The sequence below is a fragment of the Bombina bombina genome, chromosome 11, assembly GCF_027579735.1.
Source record: "Bombina bombina isolate aBomBom1 chromosome 11, aBomBom1.pri, whole genome shotgun sequence".
NCBI classification, from domain to species: Eukaryota; Metazoa; Chordata; class Amphibia; order Anura; family Bombinatoridae; genus Bombina; species Bombina bombina.
Window position 1 is genome coordinate 202,674,107 of NC_069509.1, and position 23,832 is coordinate 202,697,938.

The 23,832-nt window shown below is 32.1% G+C and overlaps 1 protein-coding gene across 1 annotated transcript; it reads left to right on the forward strand.

The window, feature by feature from the left end:
- The first annotated feature begins 21,418 nt into the window (after nt 1-21,418).
- On the forward strand, nt 21,419-22,861 carry LOC128641875 (hemoglobin subunit beta-2-like). Its single transcript, XM_053694440.1, has 3 exons — nt 21,419-21,678; nt 21,858-22,080; nt 22,638-22,861. Exons 1-3 carry the CDS (start codon nt 21,587-21,589, stop codon nt 22,764-22,766), a joined length of 444 nt encoding a protein of 147 aa, XP_053550415.1. The 5' UTR covers nt 21,419-21,586; the 3' UTR covers nt 22,767-22,861.
- Nucleotides 22,862-23,832: the final 971 nt, after the last annotated feature.

Below are 23,832 nucleotides of genomic sequence, written 5' to 3' on the forward strand. Positions count from 1 at the left end.
GACGCACTGTTCCGCTCTATGGACATCAGCAGCTGAGCGCAAGCAAACGGACATTTACCTTACAATGTGCACTGCTTATTATGCTTCTCTTCTAAGCGTTACAGTCATGCCGATAAGCTTGAGGCATGCAACCTAATGCTAAGAACAGCCACTTCTACCTTGTAATGTATTGCTGTAATTTACTGTGTATTGTGGTTATTTATGTACCTGTGCTGTGACAATGAATCTCTGTTTAGGATGCCCCATTTTTCATGCAGGCTGGTCCTGCTCCTGAGTAGGTTAGTATAGAGGTAGAACACAGAAACTGACTAGCTTTACCTGCTAAACTACTAGTGAATGCTACCTATTCCAACAGGGCTAAACAACCTTACAGAGGGTTTTACACTTATGGGCTACATCAATAGCATGCTTAGTTTAACCTGCCTACTAGCAGTACACCTAGCTCGATTGATTAGCACACAGTGGGACTTTAAATGCACTATTAAGTGAATATAGTTAACCTCCCATTATCAGAATGGCCTATGTTCCCCTATAGGGCACTGCTTTGTATAATAAACTTCTGGCTCCTTAAATAAAATATAATGAGCATAACGTATTCTAACTTCAAATATTCCAAATGAGCCCTATCCCATGCACTACTATACACTTAAACTGGCCTTTAGATGTCCTCTGAGCAAGTGCAGTATTCTGAGTTGACGCTAGACTACCTTTCTCCCTTCTTTCTTCTGGTTAGAGTGATCTCCTAGTTTGGTTGGTGTTTTCTTTTTTCACAATTTTTTTTACTACAGTTACACCTCGTTTTAAGGGCAGATGTTCGAGCCTAATATTTGTATGTCTTAGCATCTCATACTCATAGTTCTGACATAATCAATATATACACTCCCAACTACTACATCACAGTTATACATTTTACACCTTTTATCAATATTTACACTTCCAACTACTATATCACAGCATTAAATTTTAAAACTTGAGGTTATAATCAGACCCATAAGTGGTCTTATTTGTAGTGTTAGCCTCCCATTGCAACACATTCCTAAGCAGGGACCCAAGAGTGGCCCTTTGAATCAGAGGGGAGGCTTCGACTTTCAAAGGCATGTTCATATTAGTTTCTTTTTTTTTTGTGGCATTATGTATATTGGTTACTCTAATGTTTTATTAACTGGATTTGATTACATTCCCTGTGCCTATGCTATATTCTCTTTTTTCCTTGCATGAAGAGCTCTGTAACGTGTTTTTTTTTTAAAAAAAAACGGCAATTGTGGAATGCCTTAATACTCTGTATGCCTAATTTTACCTCAATAAAAAAAAAAAAAAAAAAAAAAAAAAAAAATAAATACAAACTTGCCTGTAAAATAAAAATAAACCCTAAGCTAGCTACAACGTAACTATTAGTTATATTGTAGCTAGCTTAGGATTTATTTTATAGGTAAGTAATTAGTTTTAAATAGGAATAATTTAGTTAATTATAGTAATTTTTATTTAGATTTATTTAAATTATATTTAAGTTAGGGGGTGTTAGGGTTAGGGTTAGACTTAGATTTAGGGGTCAATAACTTTAGTATAGTGGCGGCAACGTTGGGGGACAGCAGATTATGGGTTAATAAATGTAGGTAGGTGTCGCGAGGTTAGGGACGGCAGATTAGGGGTTTATAATATTTAACTAATGTTTGCGAGGTGGGAGTGCGGCGGTTTAGGCGATGTCTGGTTCGGCAGATTAGGGGTTAAAAATGTTCTTTTAGTGTTTGCGTTGCGGGAGGGCCTCGGGTTTAGGGGTTAATAGGTAGTTTATGGGTGTTAGTGTACTTTTTAGCACTTTAGTTATGAGTTTTATGCTACGGCGTTGTAGTGTACAACTCTTAACTACTGACTTTAAAATGCGGTACCAGTCTTGACAGGAGAGGATCTACCGCTCACTTTTTGGCAGACTCGTAATACCGGCACTATGCAAGTCCCATTGAAAAAAGAGGATACGCAATTTACGTAAGTGGATTTGCAGTATTTCCAAGTCTGGCCAAAAAAGTGAGCGGTGAGCCTGTACCTTCAAGACTCGTAATACCAGCGAACGTTAAAAAGCAGTGTTAGGACCTCTTAACGCTGCTTTTTTAACCTAACGCACAACTCGCAATCTAACCGTATATGCGCTAATAACAAATACAGTTACAATATAAAATCGGATTTGGGCTTAAGGATCAAAAGATCAACAGCAGTCATAAAGTAAGTGTCCTTTCCCAAATAAAAAGTCATAAATAGTTCATATAAAATTTATATGAAGAGCAAAAAACGAAATATATCTGAGGCAATAGTTGTCTTAAGTTATGTCAATTGAGATACAGCTATAGGGAGTCTGTATTAACAGCAAAACGTTAGTATGATATACCTATCTGACCTTTTTACCCCCTTTGGTGGGTCGGTGGTAGTGGAGAAACATCCTGGGATCCTTTAAGTAATCTTGCGAGTTTACAAGTTTCAAATCCACCCTTACCCCCGATGTTGTCCTTCCATAGGTTGTATCCGTTTGAGGGATCTGTGCTTAAGGTAGAAATCTTTATCATCCTAATGGTATTTGTGGCTTGCAGGTTTCAAATTCAACCTTGTGCCCAGATGTTTGCCTATGCCGTATCCGTGGCAGATGATCTGTACTCCAGATGGAGAGTTTCAAAGGATGGATGTTTTTTTCTTCTTCTTTTGGGGGAATTATCAATGCGTCCGCAATCAATTTTATCCGTAGTTTGCGGGGTTCCTTGTGGGGCTTTATCACTACATTTTGATCAGTAAAGATAAAGATCTGCTACGCATTTTTATAACGCTAATTAAAGTTATTATTTTTTAAGTTCTGAATAGAAATGTAACAAAACCTTTATATTATATACACCTTGTGTGTATATAATATAGTCTGCAAAAGACAGAAACACGTCACTACTACTAAGAGTTTATACAACTAATACAATTTACTGTTTTATTAAGAAACTTATTTGTTACAGACAATTCTCTTCTTATCTCCATTGGGTATTAGCTATTTTAGCGCTCCTTTGTCTAAAACTCTTTCACCCAATACGTCTGAGGGAAGCATAAAGGAAGCGTCCATTAGATCTAAGAGCGTATACCTCATCAGCGCAGGGAATATAGATCTACCAGTGTATGAAAACCTTGGACCTGCCTGATCTTCATAGCCACCTTCTTAGAAGTCTTAAAAAAACTCAATCACTATACCTTTCAGCATATTTAAAGGAATCTCAATTTAGGTTACTGAACAGGGATTACCTTATACCGCGAAGAGTAGCTAAGTGGAATAAGAAGGTCAAAAATCAATGTCTTAAATGTTCTCAAGGCGACACGGATTTAGGCCACCTTCTATGGGACTGTCGAAGAGTGAAAACATTTTGTTTAAAAGTTGCTTAATTAATGTAATTTTATCGATTGAATCTATTATTCTATTGATCACTCGAGACTCATGGGGGGAAAAAAAGCAACTTTATCATAACAGCTATATTAATTTTCAGAAAATGACTGTTTAGAAACTGGATCAGTACTAGAGTTCCTTCAGTCAATGAAGCAAAGAAACTATTGACAAACTCCGCAATAATAGCGACCTATGATTATAGTGAGGAAAAAAAGGTAACTCCTTTGTGAATGTCTGGAAGGAATTTATAAACTTTACAAATCGAATAGAACAAATGATCAACACTCAATTGAAATAGTGGAGAGGGGGGAGGAAGAGCGAGGGGAGAGAAACAGGAATCTCCCCCCTTTGTTTGTTTTGCTTTCTTTCTTTCTTTCTTTTTTTTCTCCTCACTATTCTGTGTGGAATATTCCTAATTTAGAAATTAGGGGGAGGTTTTTGGGACTTAAGGCTTGACTATTGTAGTATTGTCTATTATTTCTTTTTGCTATATTTCTATTGCTTTTTGGAAGACTATTGATTTCTAGGCCTATATATTGGCTTTGTAAACAATGACTGTTATTTTTAATGTCACTACTAATTATTTGTTACTTTTTCTTGTGTATTTATATGATATATATATATATATATATATATAAAAAAAGTGCAGTATACTCATTCTGATAAATTTCAGATGCTGGCAGGGAAAGGTTGTTGAAATCCCAAAACCTTAATCTCATCAATGAGTGGTAAAATCTCAATGTCACTGGGAATGGAAAAACTCTGATATTGGATATGAATAAAACTTGAGTATAAAAATATCATATACTCACTTCAAGTATCAGTGATGTCACAAAAGGCAGCAAAGTCCTTTAAATAAAAAGAAAAACATTTATTTGTGTAGCTCAACGTGTTTCAAGAGCAAGTTTAAAAAACTAAAAGGTTGCAACCTTTTGCTGCCTTTTGTAACATCGCTGATACTTGAATTTCAAGAAGTGAGTATATGATATTTTTATACTCAAGTTTTATTCATATCCAATATCTTAATTTTTTCATTCCCAGTGACAGTGGGATTTTACCACTCATTGATGAGATTGAGGTTTTGGGATTTCAATAACCTTTCCCTGCCGGCATCTGAAATGTATCAGAGTGAGTATACCGCACTTATATAACTTGGCTCAGTATATACACAACAGTGGAGTTTTTATTCCTAGTATCATCTGGAATTCATCCTTCAATATCAAGACCGGTGGTTGTGTGGATATATCTGCCACACTGAGAGATATATACATAGGACCTGGGCCATCTATATTCGAAAGCTTCTATATATTAACAGTCCTTTGGGAGAGACTGTGTGAAGGCTGCGGTCCATACCAGAGGGGAGTATTTCTTTCTTTCCATCCTTACAGCTTTTTGTATTAACATCTCAAATAGTCTGTATTTGTATTTTGCTAAATATTATGGTTCCCCAGTGAGTCTGACCCGCACAAGGTGCACAGTAGATTGTCAGCTATAGGGAAAAGCATTTCAGTGTGAGTTAGAGCTGTGACTGCTGACTACATAAACTGCACAGACCTTTATTTTCCTTGTCACAACAAGAAGTTATTAATCAGCATTTAATGTGTCATATCAAGTGCTGTAATATCTGGTTGCTTGTTCTCTATGGATGGCTCTCAGTCTTAGCTTTATGTGGGACCCCACCATGTAGTAAACCTGCCCTGCTGTGACCAGCACTAATACAGCACCAGGTTGGGGCAGATAACTGCTGTGTGGTTTGCAGAGAGCATCATTTAGTGCTGAGCTGATACCCAGAGGCTGGGGAGGATGGTGTCTTTATCTGGTGACCACAAGTAAATAATGCGAGATAAGTGTGAGCTTAGCCAGCAATCTCCTGAGGAACCTACATCCCAGTGTGTTAGTTATAGCAGCAGTCACATTAGTATAATATTTATTAGTTATAGCAGCAGTCACATTAGTATAATATTTATTAGTTATAGCAGCAGTCACATTAGTATAATATTTATTAGTTATAGCAGCAGTCACATTAGTATAATATTTATTAGTTATAGCAGCAGTCACATTAGTATAATATTTATTAGTTATAGCAGCACAGTCACATTAGTATAATATTTATTAGTTATAGCAGCACAGTCACATTAGTATAATATTTATTAGTTATAGCAGCAGTCACATTAGTATAATATTTATTAGTTATAGCAGCAGTCACATTAGTATAATATTTATTAGTTATAGCAGCACAGTCACATTAGTATAATATTTATTAGTTATAGCAGTACAGTCACATTAGTATAATATTTATTAGTTATAGCAGCAGTCACATTAGTATAATATTTATTAGTTATAGCAGTACAGTCACATTAGTATAATATTTATTAGTTATAGCAGTACAGTCACATTAGTATAATATTTATTAGTTATAGCAGTACAGTCACATTAGTATAATATTTATTAGTTATAGCAGTACAGTCACATTAGTATAATATTTATTAGTTATAGCAGCAGTCACATTAGTATAATATTTATTAGTTATAGCAGTACAGTCACATTAGTATAATATTTATTAGTTATAGCAGTACAGTCACATTAGTATAATATTTATTAGTTATAGCAGTACAGTCACATTAATATAATATTTATTAGTTATAGCAGTACAGTCACATTAGTATAATATTTATTAGTTATAGCAGCAGTCACATTAGTATAATATTTATTAGTTATAGCAGCAGTCACATTAGTATAATATTTATTAGTTATAGCAGCACAGTCACATTAGTATAATATTTATTAGTTATAGCAGCAGTCACATTAGTATAATATTTATTAGTTATAGCAGCACAGTCACATTAGTATAATATTTATTAGTTATACCAGCACAGTCACATTAGTATAATATTTATTAGTTATAGCAGCACAGTCACATTAGTATAATATTTATTAGTTATAGCAGTACAGTCACATTAGTATAATATTTATTAGTTATAGCAGCAGTCACATTAGTATAATATGTATTAGTTATAGCAGCACAGTCACATTAGTATAATATTTATTAGTTATAGCAGCAGTCACATTAGTATAATATTTATTAGTTATAGCAGCAGTCACATTAGTATAATATTTATTAGTTATAGTAACACAGTCACATTAGTATAATATTTATTAGTTATAGCAGCAGTCACATTAGTATAATATTTATTAGTTATAGCAGCAGTCACATTAGTATAATATTTATTAGTTATAGCAGCAGTCACATTAGTATAATATTTATTAGTTATAGCAGCAGTCACATTAGTATAATATTTATTAGTTATAGCAGCACAGTCACATTAGTATAATATTTATTAGTTATAGCAGCAGTCACATTAGTATAATATTTATTAGTTATAGCAGCAGTCACATTAGTATAATATTTATTAGTTATAGCAGCAGTCACATTAGTATAATATTTATTAGCTATAGCAGCACAGTCACATTAGTATAATATTTATTAGTTATAGCAGCACAATCACATTAGTATAATATTTATTAGCTATAGCAGCACAGTCACATTAGTATAATATTTATTAGCTATAGCAGCACAATCACATTAGTATAATATTTATTAGTTACAGCCGCACAGTCACATTAGTATAATATTTATTAGCTATAGCAGTACAGTCACATTAGTATAATATTTATTAGCTATAGCAGTACAGTCACATTAGTATAATATTTATTAGCTATAGCAGTACAGTCACATTAGTATAATATTTATTAGTTACAACAGCACAGTCACATTAGTATAATATTTATTAGTTATAGCAGCAGTCACATTAGTATAATATTTATTAGTTATAGCAGTACAGTCACATTAGTATAATATTTATTAGCTATAGCAGTACAGTCACATTAGTATAATATTTATTAGCTATAGCAGTACAGTCACATTAGTATAATATTTATTAGCTATAGCAGTACAGTCACATTAGTATAATATTTATTAGCTATAGCAGCACAATCACATTAGTATAATATTTATTAGCTATAGCAGCACAGTCACATTAGTATAATATTTATTAGCTATAGCAGTACAGTCACATTAGTATAATATTTATTAGCTATAGCAGTACAGTCACATTAGTATAATATTTATTAGTTACAACAGCACAGTCACATTAGTATAATATTTATTAGTTACAACAGCACAGTCACATTAGTATAATATTTATTAGTTATAGCAGCAGTCACATTAGTATAATATTTATTAGTTATAGCAGTACAGTCACATTAGTATAATATTTATTAGCTATAGCAGTACAGTCACATTAGTATAATATTTATTAGCTATAGCAGTACAGTCACATTAGTATAATATTTATTAGTTATAGCAGTACAGTCACATTAGTATAATATTTATTAGCTATAGCAGCACAGTCACATTAGTATAATATTTATTAGCTATAGCAGTACAGTCACATTAGTATAATATTTATTAGTTATAGCAGTACAGTCACATTAGTATAATATTTATTAGCTATAGCAGTACAGTCACATTAGTATAATATGTATTAGCTATAGCAGCACAGTCACATTAGTATAATATTTATTAGCTATAGCAGCACAGTCACATTAGTATAATATTTATTAGTTATAGCAGCAGTCACATTAGTATAATATTTATTAGCTATAGCAGCACAGTCACATTAGTATAATATTTATTAGTTATAGCAGCACAATCACATTAGTATAATATTTATTAGTTATAGCAGCACAGTCACATTAGTATAATATTTATTAGTTATAACAGCACAGTCACATTAGTATAATATTTATTAGTTATAGCAGCACAGTCACATTAGTATAATATTTATTAGTTATAGCAGCACAGTCACATTAGTATAATATTTATTAGTTATAGCAGCACAGTCACATTAGTATAATATTTATTAGTTATACCAGCACAGTCACATTAGTATAATATTTATTAGTTATAGCAGCACAGTCACATTAGTATAATATTTATTAGTTATAGCAGCACAGTCACATTAGTATAATATTTATTAGTTATAGCAGCACAGTCACATTAGTATAATATTTATTAGTTATAGCAGCAGTCACATTAGTATAATATTTATTAGTTATAGCAGCACAGTCACATTAGTATAATATTTATTAGTTATAGCAGCACAGTCACATTAGTATAATATTTATTAGTTATAGCAGCACAGTCACATTAGTATAATATTTATTAGTTATAGCAGCAGTCACATTAGTATAATATTTATTAGTTATAACAGCACAATCACATTAGTATAATATTTATTAGTTATAGCAGCACAGTCACATTAGTATAATATTTATTAGTTACAGCCGCACAGTCACATTAGTATAATATTTATTAGTTATAACAGTACAATCACATTAGTATAATATTTATTAGTTATAGCAGCACAGTCACATTACTATAATATTTATTAGTTATATCAGCACAGTCACATTAGTATAACATTTATTAGTTATAGCAGTACAGTCACATTAGTATAATATTTATTAGTTATAGCAGTACAGTCACATTAGTATAATATTTATTAGTTATAGCAGCACAGTCACATTAGTATAATATTTATTAGTTATAGCAGCACAGTCACATTAGTATAATATTTATTAGTTATAGCAGCACAGTCACATTAGTATAATATTTATTAGTTATAGTAACACAGTCACATTAGTATAATATTTATTAGTTATAGCAGCACAGTCACATTAGTATAATATTTATTAGCTATAGCAGCAGTCACATTAGTATAATATTTATTAGTTATAACAGTACAATCACATTAGTATAATATTTATTAGTTATAGCAGCACAGTCACATTAGTATAATATTTATTAGTTATAACAGCACAATCACATTAGTATAATATTTATTAGTTATAGCAGCACAGTCACATTAGTATAATATTTATTAGTTATAGTAACACAGTCACATTAGTATAATATTTATTAGTTATAGCAGCACAGTCACATTACTATAATATTTATTAGTTATATCAGCACAGTCACATTAGTATAACATTTATTAGTTATAGCAGTACAGTCACATTAGTATAATATTTATTAGGTATAGCAGTACAGTCACATTAGTATAATATTTATTAGTTATAGCAGCACAGTCACATTAGTATAATATTTATTAGTTATAGCAGCACAGTCACATTAGTATAATATTTATTAGTTATAGCAGCACAGTCACATTAGTATAATATTTATTAGTTATAGTAACACAGTCACATTAGTATAATATTTATTAGTTATAGCAGCACAGTCACATTAGTATAATATTTATTAGCTATAGCAGCAGTCACATTAGTATAATATTTATTAGTTATAACAGTACAATCACATTAGTATAATATTTATTAGTTATAGCAGCACAGTCACATTAGTATAATATTTATTAGTTATAACAGCAGTCACATTAGTATAATATTTATCAGTTATAGCAGCACAGTCACATTAGTATAATATTTATTAGTTACAGCCGCACAGTCACATTAGTTTAATATTTATTAGTTATAACAGTACAATCACATTAGTATAATATTTATTAGCTATAGCAGCACAGTCACATTAGTATAATATTTATTAGCTATAGCAGTACAGTCACATTAGTATAATATTTATTAGTTATAGCAGTACAGTCACATTAGTATAATATTTATTAGCTATAGCAGTACAGTCACATTAGTATAATATGTATTAGCTATAGCAGCACAGTCACATTAGTATAATATTTATTAGCTATAGCAGCACAGTCACATTAGTATAATATTTATTAGTTATAGCAGCAGTCACATTAGTATAATATTTATTAGCTATAGCAGCACAGTCACATTAGTATAATATTTATTAGTTATAGCAGCACAATCACATTAGTATAATATTTATTAGTTATAGCAGCACAGTCACATTAGTATAATATTTATTAGTTATAACAGCACAGTCACATTAGTATAATATTTATTAGTTATAGCAGCACAGTCACATTAGTATAATATTTATTAGTTATAGCAGCACAGTCACATTAGTATAATATTTATTAGTTATAGCAGCACAGTCACATTAGTATAATATTTATTAGTTATACCAGCACAGTCACATTAGTATAATATTTATTAGTTATAGCAGCACAGTCACATTAGTATAATATTTATTAGTTATAGCAGCACAGTCACATTAGTATAATATTTATTAGTTATAGCAGCACAGTCACATTAGTATAATATTTATTAGTTATAGCAGCAGTCACATTAGTATAATATTTATTAGTTATAGCAGCACAGTCACATTAGTATAATATTTATTAGTTATAGCAGCACAGTCACATTAGTATAATATTTATTAGTTATAGCAGCACAGTCACATTAGTATAATATTTATTAGTTATAGCAGCAGTCACATTAGTATAATATTTATTAGTTATAACAGCACAATCACATTAGTATAATATTTATTAGTTATAGCAGCACAGTCACATTAGTATAATATTTATTAGTTACAGCCGCACAGTCACATTAGTATAATATTTATTAGTTATAACAGTACAATCACATTAGTATAATATTTATTAGTTATAGCAGCACAGTCACATTACTATAATATTTATTAGTTATATCAGCACAGTCACATTAGTATAACATTTATTAGTTATAGCAGTACAGTCACATTAGTATAATATTTATTAGGTATAGCAGTACAGTCACATTAGTATAATATTTATTAGTTATAGCAGCACAGTCACATTAGTATAATATTTATTAGTTATAGCAGCACAGTCACATTAGTATAATATTTATTAGTTATAGCAGCACAGTCACATTAGTATAATATTTATTAGTTATAGTAACACAGTCACATTAGTATAATATTTATTAGTTATAGCAGCACAGTCACATTAGTATAATATTTATTAGCTATAGCAGCAGTCACATTAGTATAATATTTATTAGTTATAACAGTACAATCACATTAGTATAATATTTATTAGTTATAGCAGCACAGTCACATTAGTATAATATTTATTAGTTATAACAGCACAATCACATTAGTATAATATTTATTAGTTATAGCAGCACAGTCACATTAGTATAATATTTATTAGTTATAGTAACACAGTCACATTAGTATAATATTTATTAGTTATAGCAGCACAGTCACATTACTATAATATTTATTAGTTATATCAGCACAGTCACATTAGTATAACATTTATTAGTTATAGCAGTACAGTCACATTAGTATAATATTTATTAGGTATAGCAGTACAGTCACATTAGTATAATATTTATTAGTTATAGCAGCACAGTCACATTAGTATAATATTTATTAGTTATAGCAGCACAGTCACATTAGTATAATATTTATTAGTTATAGCAGCACAGTCACATTAGTATAATATTTATTAGTTATAGTAACACAGTCACATTAGTATAATATTTATTAGTTATAGCAGCACAGTCACATTAGTATAATATTTATTAGCTATAGCAGCAGTCACATTAGTATAATATTTATTAGTTATAACAGTACAATCACATTAGTATAATATTTATTAGTTATAGCAGCACAGTCACATTAGTATAATATTTATTAGTTATAACAGCAGTCACATTAGTATAATATTTATCAGTTATAGCAGCACAGTCACATTAGTATAATATTTATTAGTTACAGCCGCACAGTCACATTAGTTTAATATTTATTAGTTATAACAGTACAATCACATTAGTATAATATTTATTAGTTATAGCAGCACAGTCACATTACTATAATATTTATTAGTTATAGCAGCAGTCACATTAGTATCATATTTATTAGTTATAACAGTACAATCACATTAGTATAATATTTATTAGTTATAGCAGCAGTCACATTAGTATAATATTTATTAGTTATAACAGTACAATCACATTAGTATAATATTTATTAGTTATAGCAGCACAGTCACATTACTATAATATTTATTAGTTATAGCAGCACAGTCACATTAGTATAATATTTATTAGTTATAGCAGCACAGTCACATTAGTATAATATTTATTAGCTATAGCAGCACAGTCACATTAGTATAATATTTATTAGTTATAGCAGCACAATCACATTAGTATAATATTTATTAGCTATAGCAGCACAGTCATATTAGTATAATATTTATTAGCTATAGTAGCACAGTCACATTAGTATAATATTTATTAGTTATAGCAGCACAGTCACATTAGTATAATATTTATTAGTTATAGTAACACAGTCACATTAGTATAATATTTATTAGTTATAGCAGCACAGTCACATTAGTATAATATTTATTAGTTATAGCAGCACAGTCACATTAGTATAATATTTATTAGTTATAGCACTACAGTCACATTAGTATAATATTTATTAGTAATAGCAGTACAGTCACATTAGTATAATATTTATTAGTTACAACAGCACAGTCACATTAGTATAATATTTATTAGTTATAGCAGTACAGTCACATTAGTATAATATTTATTAGTTATAGTAACACAGTCACATTAGTATAATATTTATTAGTTATAGCACTACAGTCACATTAGTATAATATTTATTAGTTACAACAGCACAGTCACATTAGTATAATATTTATTAGTTATAGCACTACAGTCACATTAGTATAATATTTATTAGTTATAGTAGCACAGTCACATTAGTATAATATTTATTAGTTATAGCACTACAGTCACATTAGTATAATATTTATTAGTTATAGCAGCACAGTCACATTAGTATAATATTTATTAGTTACAGTAGCACAGTCACATTAGTATAATATTTATTAGTTACAGTAGCACAGTCACATTAGTATAATATTTATTAGTTACAACAGCACAGTCACATTAGTATAATATTTATTAGTTATAGCAGCACAGTCACATTAGTATAATATTTATTAGTTACAGCAGCACAGTCACATTAGTGTAATATTTATTAGTTATAACAGCACAATCACATTAGTATAATATTTATTAGTTATAGCAGCACAGTCACATTAGTATAATATTTATTAGCTATAGCAGTACAGTCACATTAGTATAATATTTATTAGTTACAGCCGCACAGTCACATTAGTATAATATTTATTAGTTATAACAGCACAGTCACATTAGTATAATATTTATTAGTTATAGCAGTACAGTCACATTAGTATTATAATTATTAGTTATAGTAGCTCAGTCACATTAGTATAATATGTATTAGGTATAGCAGCACAGTCACATTAGTATAATATTTATTAGCTATAGCAGCACAGTCACATTAGTATAATATTTATTAGTTATAGTAACACAGCCACATTAGTATAATATTTATTAGTTATAGTAACACAGTCACATTAGTATAATATTTATTAGTTATAGTAACACAGTCACATTAGTATAATATGTATTAGCTATAACAGCACAGTCACATTAGTATAATATTTATTAGTTATAGTAACACAGTCACATTAGTATAATATTTATTAGTTATAGTAACACAGTCACATTAGTATAATATGTATTAGCTATAACAGCACAGTCACATTAGTATAATATTTATTAGTTATAGCAGTACAGTCTCATTAGTATAATATTTATTAGATATAACAGCACAGTCACATTAGTATAATATTTATTAGTTATAACAGCACAATCACATTAGTATAATATTTATTAGTTATAGCAGCACAGTCACATTAGTATAATATTTATTAGTTATAGTAACACAGTCACATTAGTATAATATTTATTAGCTATAGCAGCACAGTCACATTAGTATAATATTTATTAGTTATAGCAGCACAGTCACATTAGTATAATATTTATTAGCTATAGCAGCACAGTCACATTAGTATAATATTTATTAGCTATAGCAGCACAGTCACATTAGTATAATATTTATTAGCTATAGCAGCACAGTCACATTAGTATAATATTTATTAGGTATAACAGTACAGTCACATTAGTATAATATTTATTAGTTATAGTAACACAGTCACATTAGTATAATATTTATTAGTTATAGTAACACAGTCACATTAGTATAATATTTATTAGTTATAGTAACACAGTCACATTAGTATAATATTTATTAGGTATAGCAGCACAGTCACATTAGTATAATATTTATTAGTTATAGCAGTACAGTCCCATTAGTATAATATTTATTAGTTATAGTAACACAGTCACATTAGTATAATATTTATTAGTTATAGTAACACAGTCACATTAGTATAATATTTATTAGTTATAGTAACACAGTCACATTAGTATAATAATTATTAGTTATAACAGCACAGTCACATTAGTATAATATTTATTATTTATAGCAGTACAGTCACATTAGTATAATATTTATTAGTTATAGCAGTACAGTCACATTAGTATTTTATTTATTAGTTATAGCAGCACAGTCACATTAGTATAATATTTATTAGTTATAGCAGCACAGTCACATTAGTATAATATTTATTAGCTATAGCAGTACAGTCACATTAGTATAATATTTATTAGCTATAGTAGCACAGTCACATTAGTATAATATTTATTAGTTATAGCAGCACAGTCACATTAGTATAATATTTATTAGTTATAGTAGCACAGTCACATTAGTATAATATTTATTAGGTATAGCAGCACAGTCACATTAGTATAATATTTATTAGTTATAGCAGTACAGTCACATTAGTATAATATTTATTAGTTACAGCCGCACAGTCACATTAGTATAATATTTATTAGTTATAGCAGCACAGTCACATTAGTATAATATTTATTAGGTATAACAGCACAGTCACATTAGTATAATATTTATTAGGTATAACAGCACAGTCACATTAGTATAATATTTATTAGTTACAACAGCACAGTCACATTAGTATAATATTTATTAGTTACAACAGCACAGTCACATTAGTATAATATTTATTAGTTATAGCAGCAGTCACATTAGTATAATAATTATTAGTTATAGCAGCACAGTCACATTAGTATAATATTTATTAGTTATAGCAGCACAGTCACATTAGTATAATATTTATTAGTTATAGCAGCACAGTCACATTAGTATATTTATTAGTTATAGCAGCACAGTCACATTAGTATAATATTTATTAGTTATAGCAGCACAGTCACATTAGTATAATATTTATTAGTTATAGCAGCACAGTCACATTAGTATAATATTTATTAGTTATAGCAGCACAGTCACATTAGTATAATATTTATTAGTTATAGCAGCACAGTCACATTAGTATAATATTTATTAGTTATAGCAGCACAGTCACATTAGTATAATATTTATTAGTTATACCAGCACAGTCACATTAGTATAATATTTATTAGTTATAGCAGCACAGTCACATTAGTATAATATTTATTAGTTGTAGCAGCACAGTCACATTAGTTTAATATTTATTAGGTGCAGAGACACTGTAGACTAGTAATATTACCTTATATCTACACTATGTCAACTTGTGAAACAGATCTGCAAAGACAATAATATAATTTCTAATGGTTTGATATGAGGTTGGTAATATAAATAGTCAGTGGGCAAGATTCACTAACAACCCCTCCAGCTTTATAAGTTCCTATGATGTTTTATGGAATCTGCTCACTAAAGCTCACACATCTCTCTGATCATTAGTAAATAATATGGATCACAGAGTTAACAATACAGGGTCTAGAGAGGCTGTTAGTGAATCTACCCCACTAACGCATTGTGTTTAGTGAAAAGTGTTAAACGAGTTTTGCATCTTACAAGCAAGGGGGGGACTATTATCTTACAGATTAAAACTGCTACTTGGTGAAAAATTTCAATATACTTTAATGGATATTTTTGGAGAAGAAACATTCGTCTAGATTATGAGTCTTACGTTATGAGTAAAAAAGCACCATTAAGCCTCATAACACTGCTTTTTTACTACCGCTGCTATTATGAATCTTGCAGATTTAGGAGCACCGCACACTTTTTTGGCCTTAACGCAAATCAACTTATGCAAATTGCGTATAGTCTTTTTCTATGGAACTTCCATAGCGCCGGTATTACGAGCTTGTCCTGGGAGGCCAAAAAGTGAGCGGTACACCCTACCCCGTCAAGATTCGGACCGCATTTTAAAGTCAGTAGTTATGAGTTTTACACTACAAAGCAGTAGCATAAAACTCTAAACTAAAGTGCTAAAAAGTACACTAATACCCATAAACTACCTTTTAACACCCTAAACCGAGGCCCTCCCGCATCGCAAACACTAAAATTGAATTATTAACTCCTAATCTGCCGCTCCGGACATCGCCGCCACTATAATAAACATATTAACCCCTAAACCACCACACTCCCACCTCGCAAACATTAGTTAAATATTATTAACCCCTATTCTGCTGTCCCTAACATCGCCGCCACCTACCTACATTTATTAACCCCTAATCTGCCGCCCCCAATGTCGCAGCCACTATATTAAATTTATTAACTCCTAAATCTAAGTCTAACCCTAACACCCCCAAACTTAAATATAATTAAAATAAATCTAAATAAAAATTTATATCATTAACTAAATTATTCCTATTTAAAACTAAATTCCTGTAAAATAAACCCTAAGCTAGCTACAATATAACTAATAGTTACATTGTAGCTATCTTAGGGTTTATTTTTATTTTACAGGCAAGTTTGTATTTAACTAGGTAGAATAGTTACTAAATAGTTATTAACTATTTAATAACTACCTAGCTAAAATAAATACAAATTGACCTGTAAAATAAAACCTAACCTGTATTACACTAACACCTAACCGAACCCTACAATTAAATAAATTGCCTAAATTAAATACAATCAACTAAATTCAAAACAATTAGCTAAATTACAAAAAAAACAAACTAAATTACAGAAAATAAAAAACAAATTACAAGATCTTTAAACTAATTACACCTAATCTAATAGCCCTATCAAAATAAAAAAGCCCACCCAAAGTAAAAAAAAACCCTAGCCTAAACTAAACTACCAATAACCCTTAAAAGGACCTTTTGCAGGGCATTGCCGCAAAGAAATCAGCTCTTTTACCTGTAAAAAAAAAATACAAACAACCGCCCCAACAGTAAAACCCACCACCCACACAACCAACCCCTCAAATAAAACCCTAACTAAAAAACCTAAGGTCCCCATTGCCCTGAAAAGGGCATTTGGATGGGCATTGCCCTTAAAAGGGCATTTAGCTCTATTGCAGCCCAAAGCCCTAACCTAAAATAAAACCCACCCAATACACCCTTAAAAAATCCTAACACTAACCCCCAAAGATCCACTTACCGCGAGAAGTCTTCATCCAAGCGGCAAGATGTTTAGATGTTTGGATCAGCCAATAGGATTGAGCTCGCATTCTATTGGCTGTTTGGATCAGCCAATAAGATTGAAGTTCAATCCTATTGGCTGATTGCATCAGTCAATAGGATTTTTTCAACCTTAATTCCGATTGGCTGATAGAATTCTATCAGCTAATCGGAATCTAAGGGACACCATCTTGGATGACGTCACTTAAGAAACATTCATTCCAGAAGAAGCCGTCGATTGAAGAGGATGCTCCGCGCCGGATGTCTTGAAGATGGAGCCGCTCCACGTCGGAAGGGTGAAGATAGAAGATGCCGTCTGGGTGAAGACTTCTGCCCGTCTGGAGGACCACTTCTGCCCATCTGGAGGACCACTTCTGCCTGCTTCGTTGAGGACATCTTGCTGCTTGGATGAAGTCTTCTCCCGGCAAGTGGATCTTCGGGGGTTAGTGTTAGGATTTTTTAAGGGTGTATTGGGTGGGTTTCATTTTTAGGTTAGAGCTTTGGGCCGCAATAGAGCTAAAGGCCCTTTTAAGGGCAATGCCCATCCAAATGCCCTTTTCAGGGCAATGGGGAGTTTAGGATTTTTTAGTTAGAGTTTTATTTAAGGGGTTGGTTGTATGGGTGGTGGGTTTTATTGTTGGAGGGGTTGTTTGTATTTTTTTTTACAGGTAAAAGAGCTGATTTCTTTGGGGCAATGCCCCGCAAAAGGCCCTTTTAAGGGCTATTGGTAGTTTAGTTTAGGCTAGGGTTTTTTTTATTTTGGGTGGGCTTTTTTATTTTGATAGGGCTATTAGATTATGTGTAATTAGTTTAAAGATCTTGTAATTTTTTTATATTTTCTGTAATTTAGTGGGGGGTTTTTGTAATTTAGCTAATTGTTTTGAATTTAATTAATTGTATTTAATTTAGGGAATTTATTTAATTGTAGGGTTAGGTTAGGTGTTAGCGTAAGACAGGTTAGGTTTTATTTTACAGGTCAATTTGTATTTATTTTAACTAGGTAGCTATTAATTAGTTAATAACTATTTAGTAACTATTCTACCTAGTTAAAATAAATACAAACTTGCCTGTAAAATATAAAAAAACCCTAAGATAGCTACAATGTAACTATTAGTTATATTGTAGCTATCTTAGGGTTTATTTTACAGGTATTTATTTTTAAATAGTAATTATTTAGTTATTAATAGTAAGTTTTATTTAGATTAATTTTAATTAATTCAAGTTAGGGGGTGTTAGGGTTAGGGTTAGACTTAGGATTAGGGGTTAATAAATTTAGTATAGTGGCGGCGAAGTTGGGGGCGGCAGATTAGGGGTTAATAAATGTAGGTAGGTGGCGGCGATGTTAGGGAGGTATGATTAGGGGTTAATATGTGTATTATATTTTCGGCGATGTTGGGGGCGGAAGATTAGGGGTTAATAAGTGTAGATAGGTTGCGGCGACATTGGGGGCGGGAGATTAGGGGTTAATAAATATAATGTAAGTGTCGGCGATGTTGGGGCCAGCAGATTAGGGGTTAATAAGTAAAATATAGGTGTCGGCGATGTTCGGAGCGGAAGATTAGGGGTTAATAAGTATAATGTAGGTGTCGGCAATGTCAGGACCTGGCATATTAGGGGTTAATAAGTGTAAGATTAGGGGTGTCTAGACTCGGGGTTCATGTTAGGGTGTTAGGTGTAAACATAAAATGCTTTTCCGAATAGGAATCAATGGGGCTGCGGTTACTGAGCTTTATGCTGCTTTATTACAGGTATTAGACTTTTTCTCAGCCAGCTCTCCCAATTGATGTCTATGGGGAAATCGTGCATGAGGAAGTACGACCAGCTCACCGCTGACTTATGCAGCGCTGGTATTGGAGTGCGGTATGGAGCTCAATTTTGCTCTATGCTCACTTCTTGCCTTTTATCGCCGGGTTTGTAAAAACCTGTAATACCAGCGCTGTAGGTAAGTGAGCGGTGACAATAACGTGCAAGTTAGCACCGCACAGCTCCTAACGCAAAACTCGTAATCTGGCCGATTGTTATCCCTTTTAGTTAGAACAGAATTTCCCACATCTCAGACCCTACTGCAGATAACACAACTCTCAATAATCTTAAATAAAAATGCCAACATCAATAGAACGCCAAGTAGAAAAATGAAAAAACACAACAGCAAGCAAGGGAATACCTCTGATGAAGAAGGCGCTTATCAAGCACATCCTTCGAAACGCGTAAAGTTATAGGAGCTCAAGTATTGAGCACTCACTTTTCTGTCGGATTTGACTCTCAAACCCTCAAGAACAATTTTTGGTTGCAACCGGATGGTGCAACTCTGCTGTTATAATCGGATTAGCAGCTCTTCAAACAGAGTGGACGGAAGGGGATTCAGATTAACCACTTCGTCCCTACTATCCTTTTCGTTGTTCTAAGTTTTTAAGTTACCTCATTCACATTGAGGTTTATAAATGTAAGTCTGTATTTGGCTAACTGCATATATATTTTTTACTAATAAAAAACGAGATTACGCTATGTTCTGTCATTCTTTTTCTTTCAAATGATGGATCACATTCCCCGGTGAGGATTGCCTGTGCACTTGTATTGTATTGTGCAAAAATCGGTGACAAGTCACACATCACAAGTTGCCAGCAAGCGTTTGCAGTGATTGCGAAGTTGAATTCTTCTACACCATTGGACCTCGCACCCCTGACGTCATTCACTGTGAATTGATTAGACCTCGCTCCCTACTTACCTCATAAGATTGAGATTGCGTCCAGTAAGTACAATATATAAGCTGTCTCAGGATACATACTATGAAACTTCACCTCTGGGACTTATTTGCTTGCTGTTGTGTTTTTTCGTTTTTTCATTTTTCTACTTGGGACTGTTCCTATTACCAATACGTTGTCTCCTCATTGTTATGAACGTAATAATTATCATATCATATTCTCATGTATAAGTGTCCATATACATATTTTACTATCATTATTTTTTAAGGGGGACTGTCTTTAAGGCGCTGAATTTATTTCAGTACTATTCCTTTCAACATTTTATCTGAGGGATTACCAAGAAAGGGTTCTCCCACTCACTGAAAATCAGATTCATAGCAGCCTTTTTTAAGTTCCTCCTTATATCAAATCTATTGTATGATACAAATACTGGAATTTCCAGTTTATAATCAAAATAATAAGCTGATTCTGTCATAAATTCATATATATTTGTTATATCACATAATTTATTGTACCCAACTGTGGTTTTTGCGCACCCTATACCAGAAAGCTTACAACTTCACTTGTTGCCGTTGTATTCTACTTTCTATACACATCAATAGAACTCCAGTATTTTGTATAAATAGAAATGACATTAGAATACGCAGATCTATGATCCCCTTATTGTGGTATTAGAGCTATTTGCTAAGTCTTTGTATGAATATATAAGCACATATATGTCACCTGCTTGTAGCAAATGGCCTCAATATCCTCAAATAAAAATCAGATAATGTGTTTGGTGCCTTATTTTGCACAACTAATGAACTTTATTTCTGATCATTAGTGAACCTGAGAATGTTAAAAAGCTATGTCTGTCTTAAATGGTGTAAATGTATTATTTACTAGGAAACCACCTCTATAAACATTGTTGTATTTTATATTGCAGGGTTTAAGAACAGAGGAAATTTGCTTTTGTACTGACAGCTTTTCCTGAAATTGTAAGAGACCTCTGGGCTGACACTGCAAAACTGTCCCCTGGGTGGGTGCTGAGAAGCTCCCATATAAATAGGTGGGACATGACTAGTGACCGTCACTCACACCCTGACACAGCAAGTAGCTTGTGCAACACCAACTCTACCAAAGCAGCACCATGGTTCACTGGACAGCTGAAGAGAAGGCCACTATCACCTCTGTGTGGAGCAAGGTGAATGTTGAGCAGGAAGGTCACAACACCCTGAGCAGGTAAGTACTCATGTCCTTTCCTTACATTGCAATATAATTCTATTATGGAGCCAGCAAGAGCTGGATACAGACGCTCTCAGACACAGATATATTGTATTTCTGTTACTTATGGAAGGTCCAAGCTGGTGATGTGTAGATAGTTCCCAAGTGATAATTCTTTGTTGTGTAACCCCTCACAGGCTGCTCATTGTGTACCCCTGGACTCAGAGGTATTTCAGCAGCTTTGGAAACCTGTCCAACCCCACAGCCATCAATGGAAACTCCAAGGTCCAAGCTCACGGCAAGAAGGTCCTGACAGCTGTTGGCCAAGCTATCCAGCATTTGGATGATGTGAAGCACTTCCTGGCCAAGCTCAGCAAGTCTCACGCAGAAGAACTGCATGTGGACCCTGAGAACTTCAAGGTAAGACCAGTAAATGGGAAGAAAGTCTTATTAGGGGACTCTCAGCAGATGAGGAAATGCTTTGGGTGGTTAACCTCATGTGAAGCTTTACAGGGAAAACTGTAACAATCTCTTTGTTGGGTCAGGCACCTCTTTTGGTTATGTATAGAAACTGTTCACTGAAGTGGGTGAGATTTCTCTGTACTTCTGTATAGATGTCCTATGGAACAACAGTAATTAGAGTAACTGTTCCTCACTGTAATGTCTCCCTTTGTCTGTATATAGCTAAATATTATCATATATATTGTAGTAGAGACATGGCAATCAATTGCGTAAGAGAAACCAGTGGGTTACAAATTACACCCTATTTAACATGTTCTGTAATACAGAGAGCTTTGTTCCCAGTGGGCTAATGGGCAGTGACACAGAATATATTTCTGTCCCCTGAATGTGATAACAAGCTATGGGTCAGTAATGCCATGCTGTATTGTAATGTGTATATAGAGATAAAGAACATTATCTGTCTATATTACCCTGAGCTGTTTGATTCCCTGACCCTCATTATTGTCTAATTCCAGCGTCTCGGAGAGGTTATGATCATCGTCTTGGCCTCCAAACTGGGATCAGACTTCACCCCTCAAGTCCAGGCCACCTGGGAGAAATTTGTCGCCGTCCTGGTGGCCGCACTGAGCCACAGCTATTTCTAAACTGATGTCACTGTGTTTATTTGTTCATTTTGTCACCTGATCAAACTTTTATTGCATAAAATACAAAAGATAATAAAGTTATTTTAAAAATATTATATTGTGTGTCTAACAAGGTTCCTCTTATAGTGTATAATATGTGATATGACAATAGTAAGATATGAAGGAAAAAGTATACCTCATTTTTTTTTCAGCAGAGCAAACATTTTAAGAAAACAATTTTACCTTGCGGAAATATAATAATATAAGAAATTGCCACTATATTAAATGTAAAAAAACAAAAACAGTTTTGTGTCATTTGATCTGGTGCACAAAACAAATCGCAGCATGGGGTCATTATTTCTTAAATATTTTATTTAATTGTCCCAAATAAATGCTGACTTATCCACACCAGGTGGTCAGTATTACCACAGTGATCACATGGCTATTAAAACCAATGTAGGGGCTTTATTTCAAAGAGGAGCTCTTGGTCTATAAAACGAGGGGCCTTGGGGGTCCCTATGTCTTGTTGATGGGCTGATGTAAGTGCCTAGAGACCCCCTCATTAAAAAAGTGTGTATTGCCTTTCTAACTGTGGGTCTTTGTTGTTTCTAGGGAGCTGAGATTAAGGTGTTTGAATCCCCCCCCCATCTAGTTCCCTTAAAGGGACAATCCAGACAAAAGTTAAATTCCGCCACTGCATTTTATTTCTGAATAGAAGTACGTTTGCAATACACTTGCTTTAGCAAAATGCTTCAATTAAAAGCTCTCACTCTTTCTAATGTGAGCTCTTGCTAAAAACAGTGTTAGCTTTTGGCAATACAAGTCTATTACAAAAATGCTTATATTCAAAGTGAAATGCATTCATTTATAGGGACATTGTACACCAATTGTCATATAACTGCATGTAATAGACACTACTATACAGAATATGTACAGATACTGATATAAATATATAGTATACACTAATTGTCGTATAACTGCATGTAATAGACACTACTATACAGAATATGTACAGATACTGATATAAATATACAGTATACACTAATTGTCATATAACTGCATGTAATAGACACTACTATACAGAATA

Excerpts from the sequence above, each read along its gene's own strand:
- LOC128641875 (XM_053694440.1), top strand. The coding sequence starts at position 21,587 with ATGGTTCACTGGACAGCTGAAGAGAAGGCCACTATCACCTCTGTGTGG. Across the intron at positions 21,679-21,857 it reads GGTCACAACACCCTGAGCAG|GCTGCTCATTGTGTACCCCT; the intron begins GTAAGTACTCAT and ends AACCCCTCACAG. Across the intron at positions 22,081-22,637 it reads TGGACCCTGAGAACTTCAAG|CGTCTCGGAGAGGTTATGAT; the intron begins GTAAGACCAGTA and ends GTCTAATTCCAG.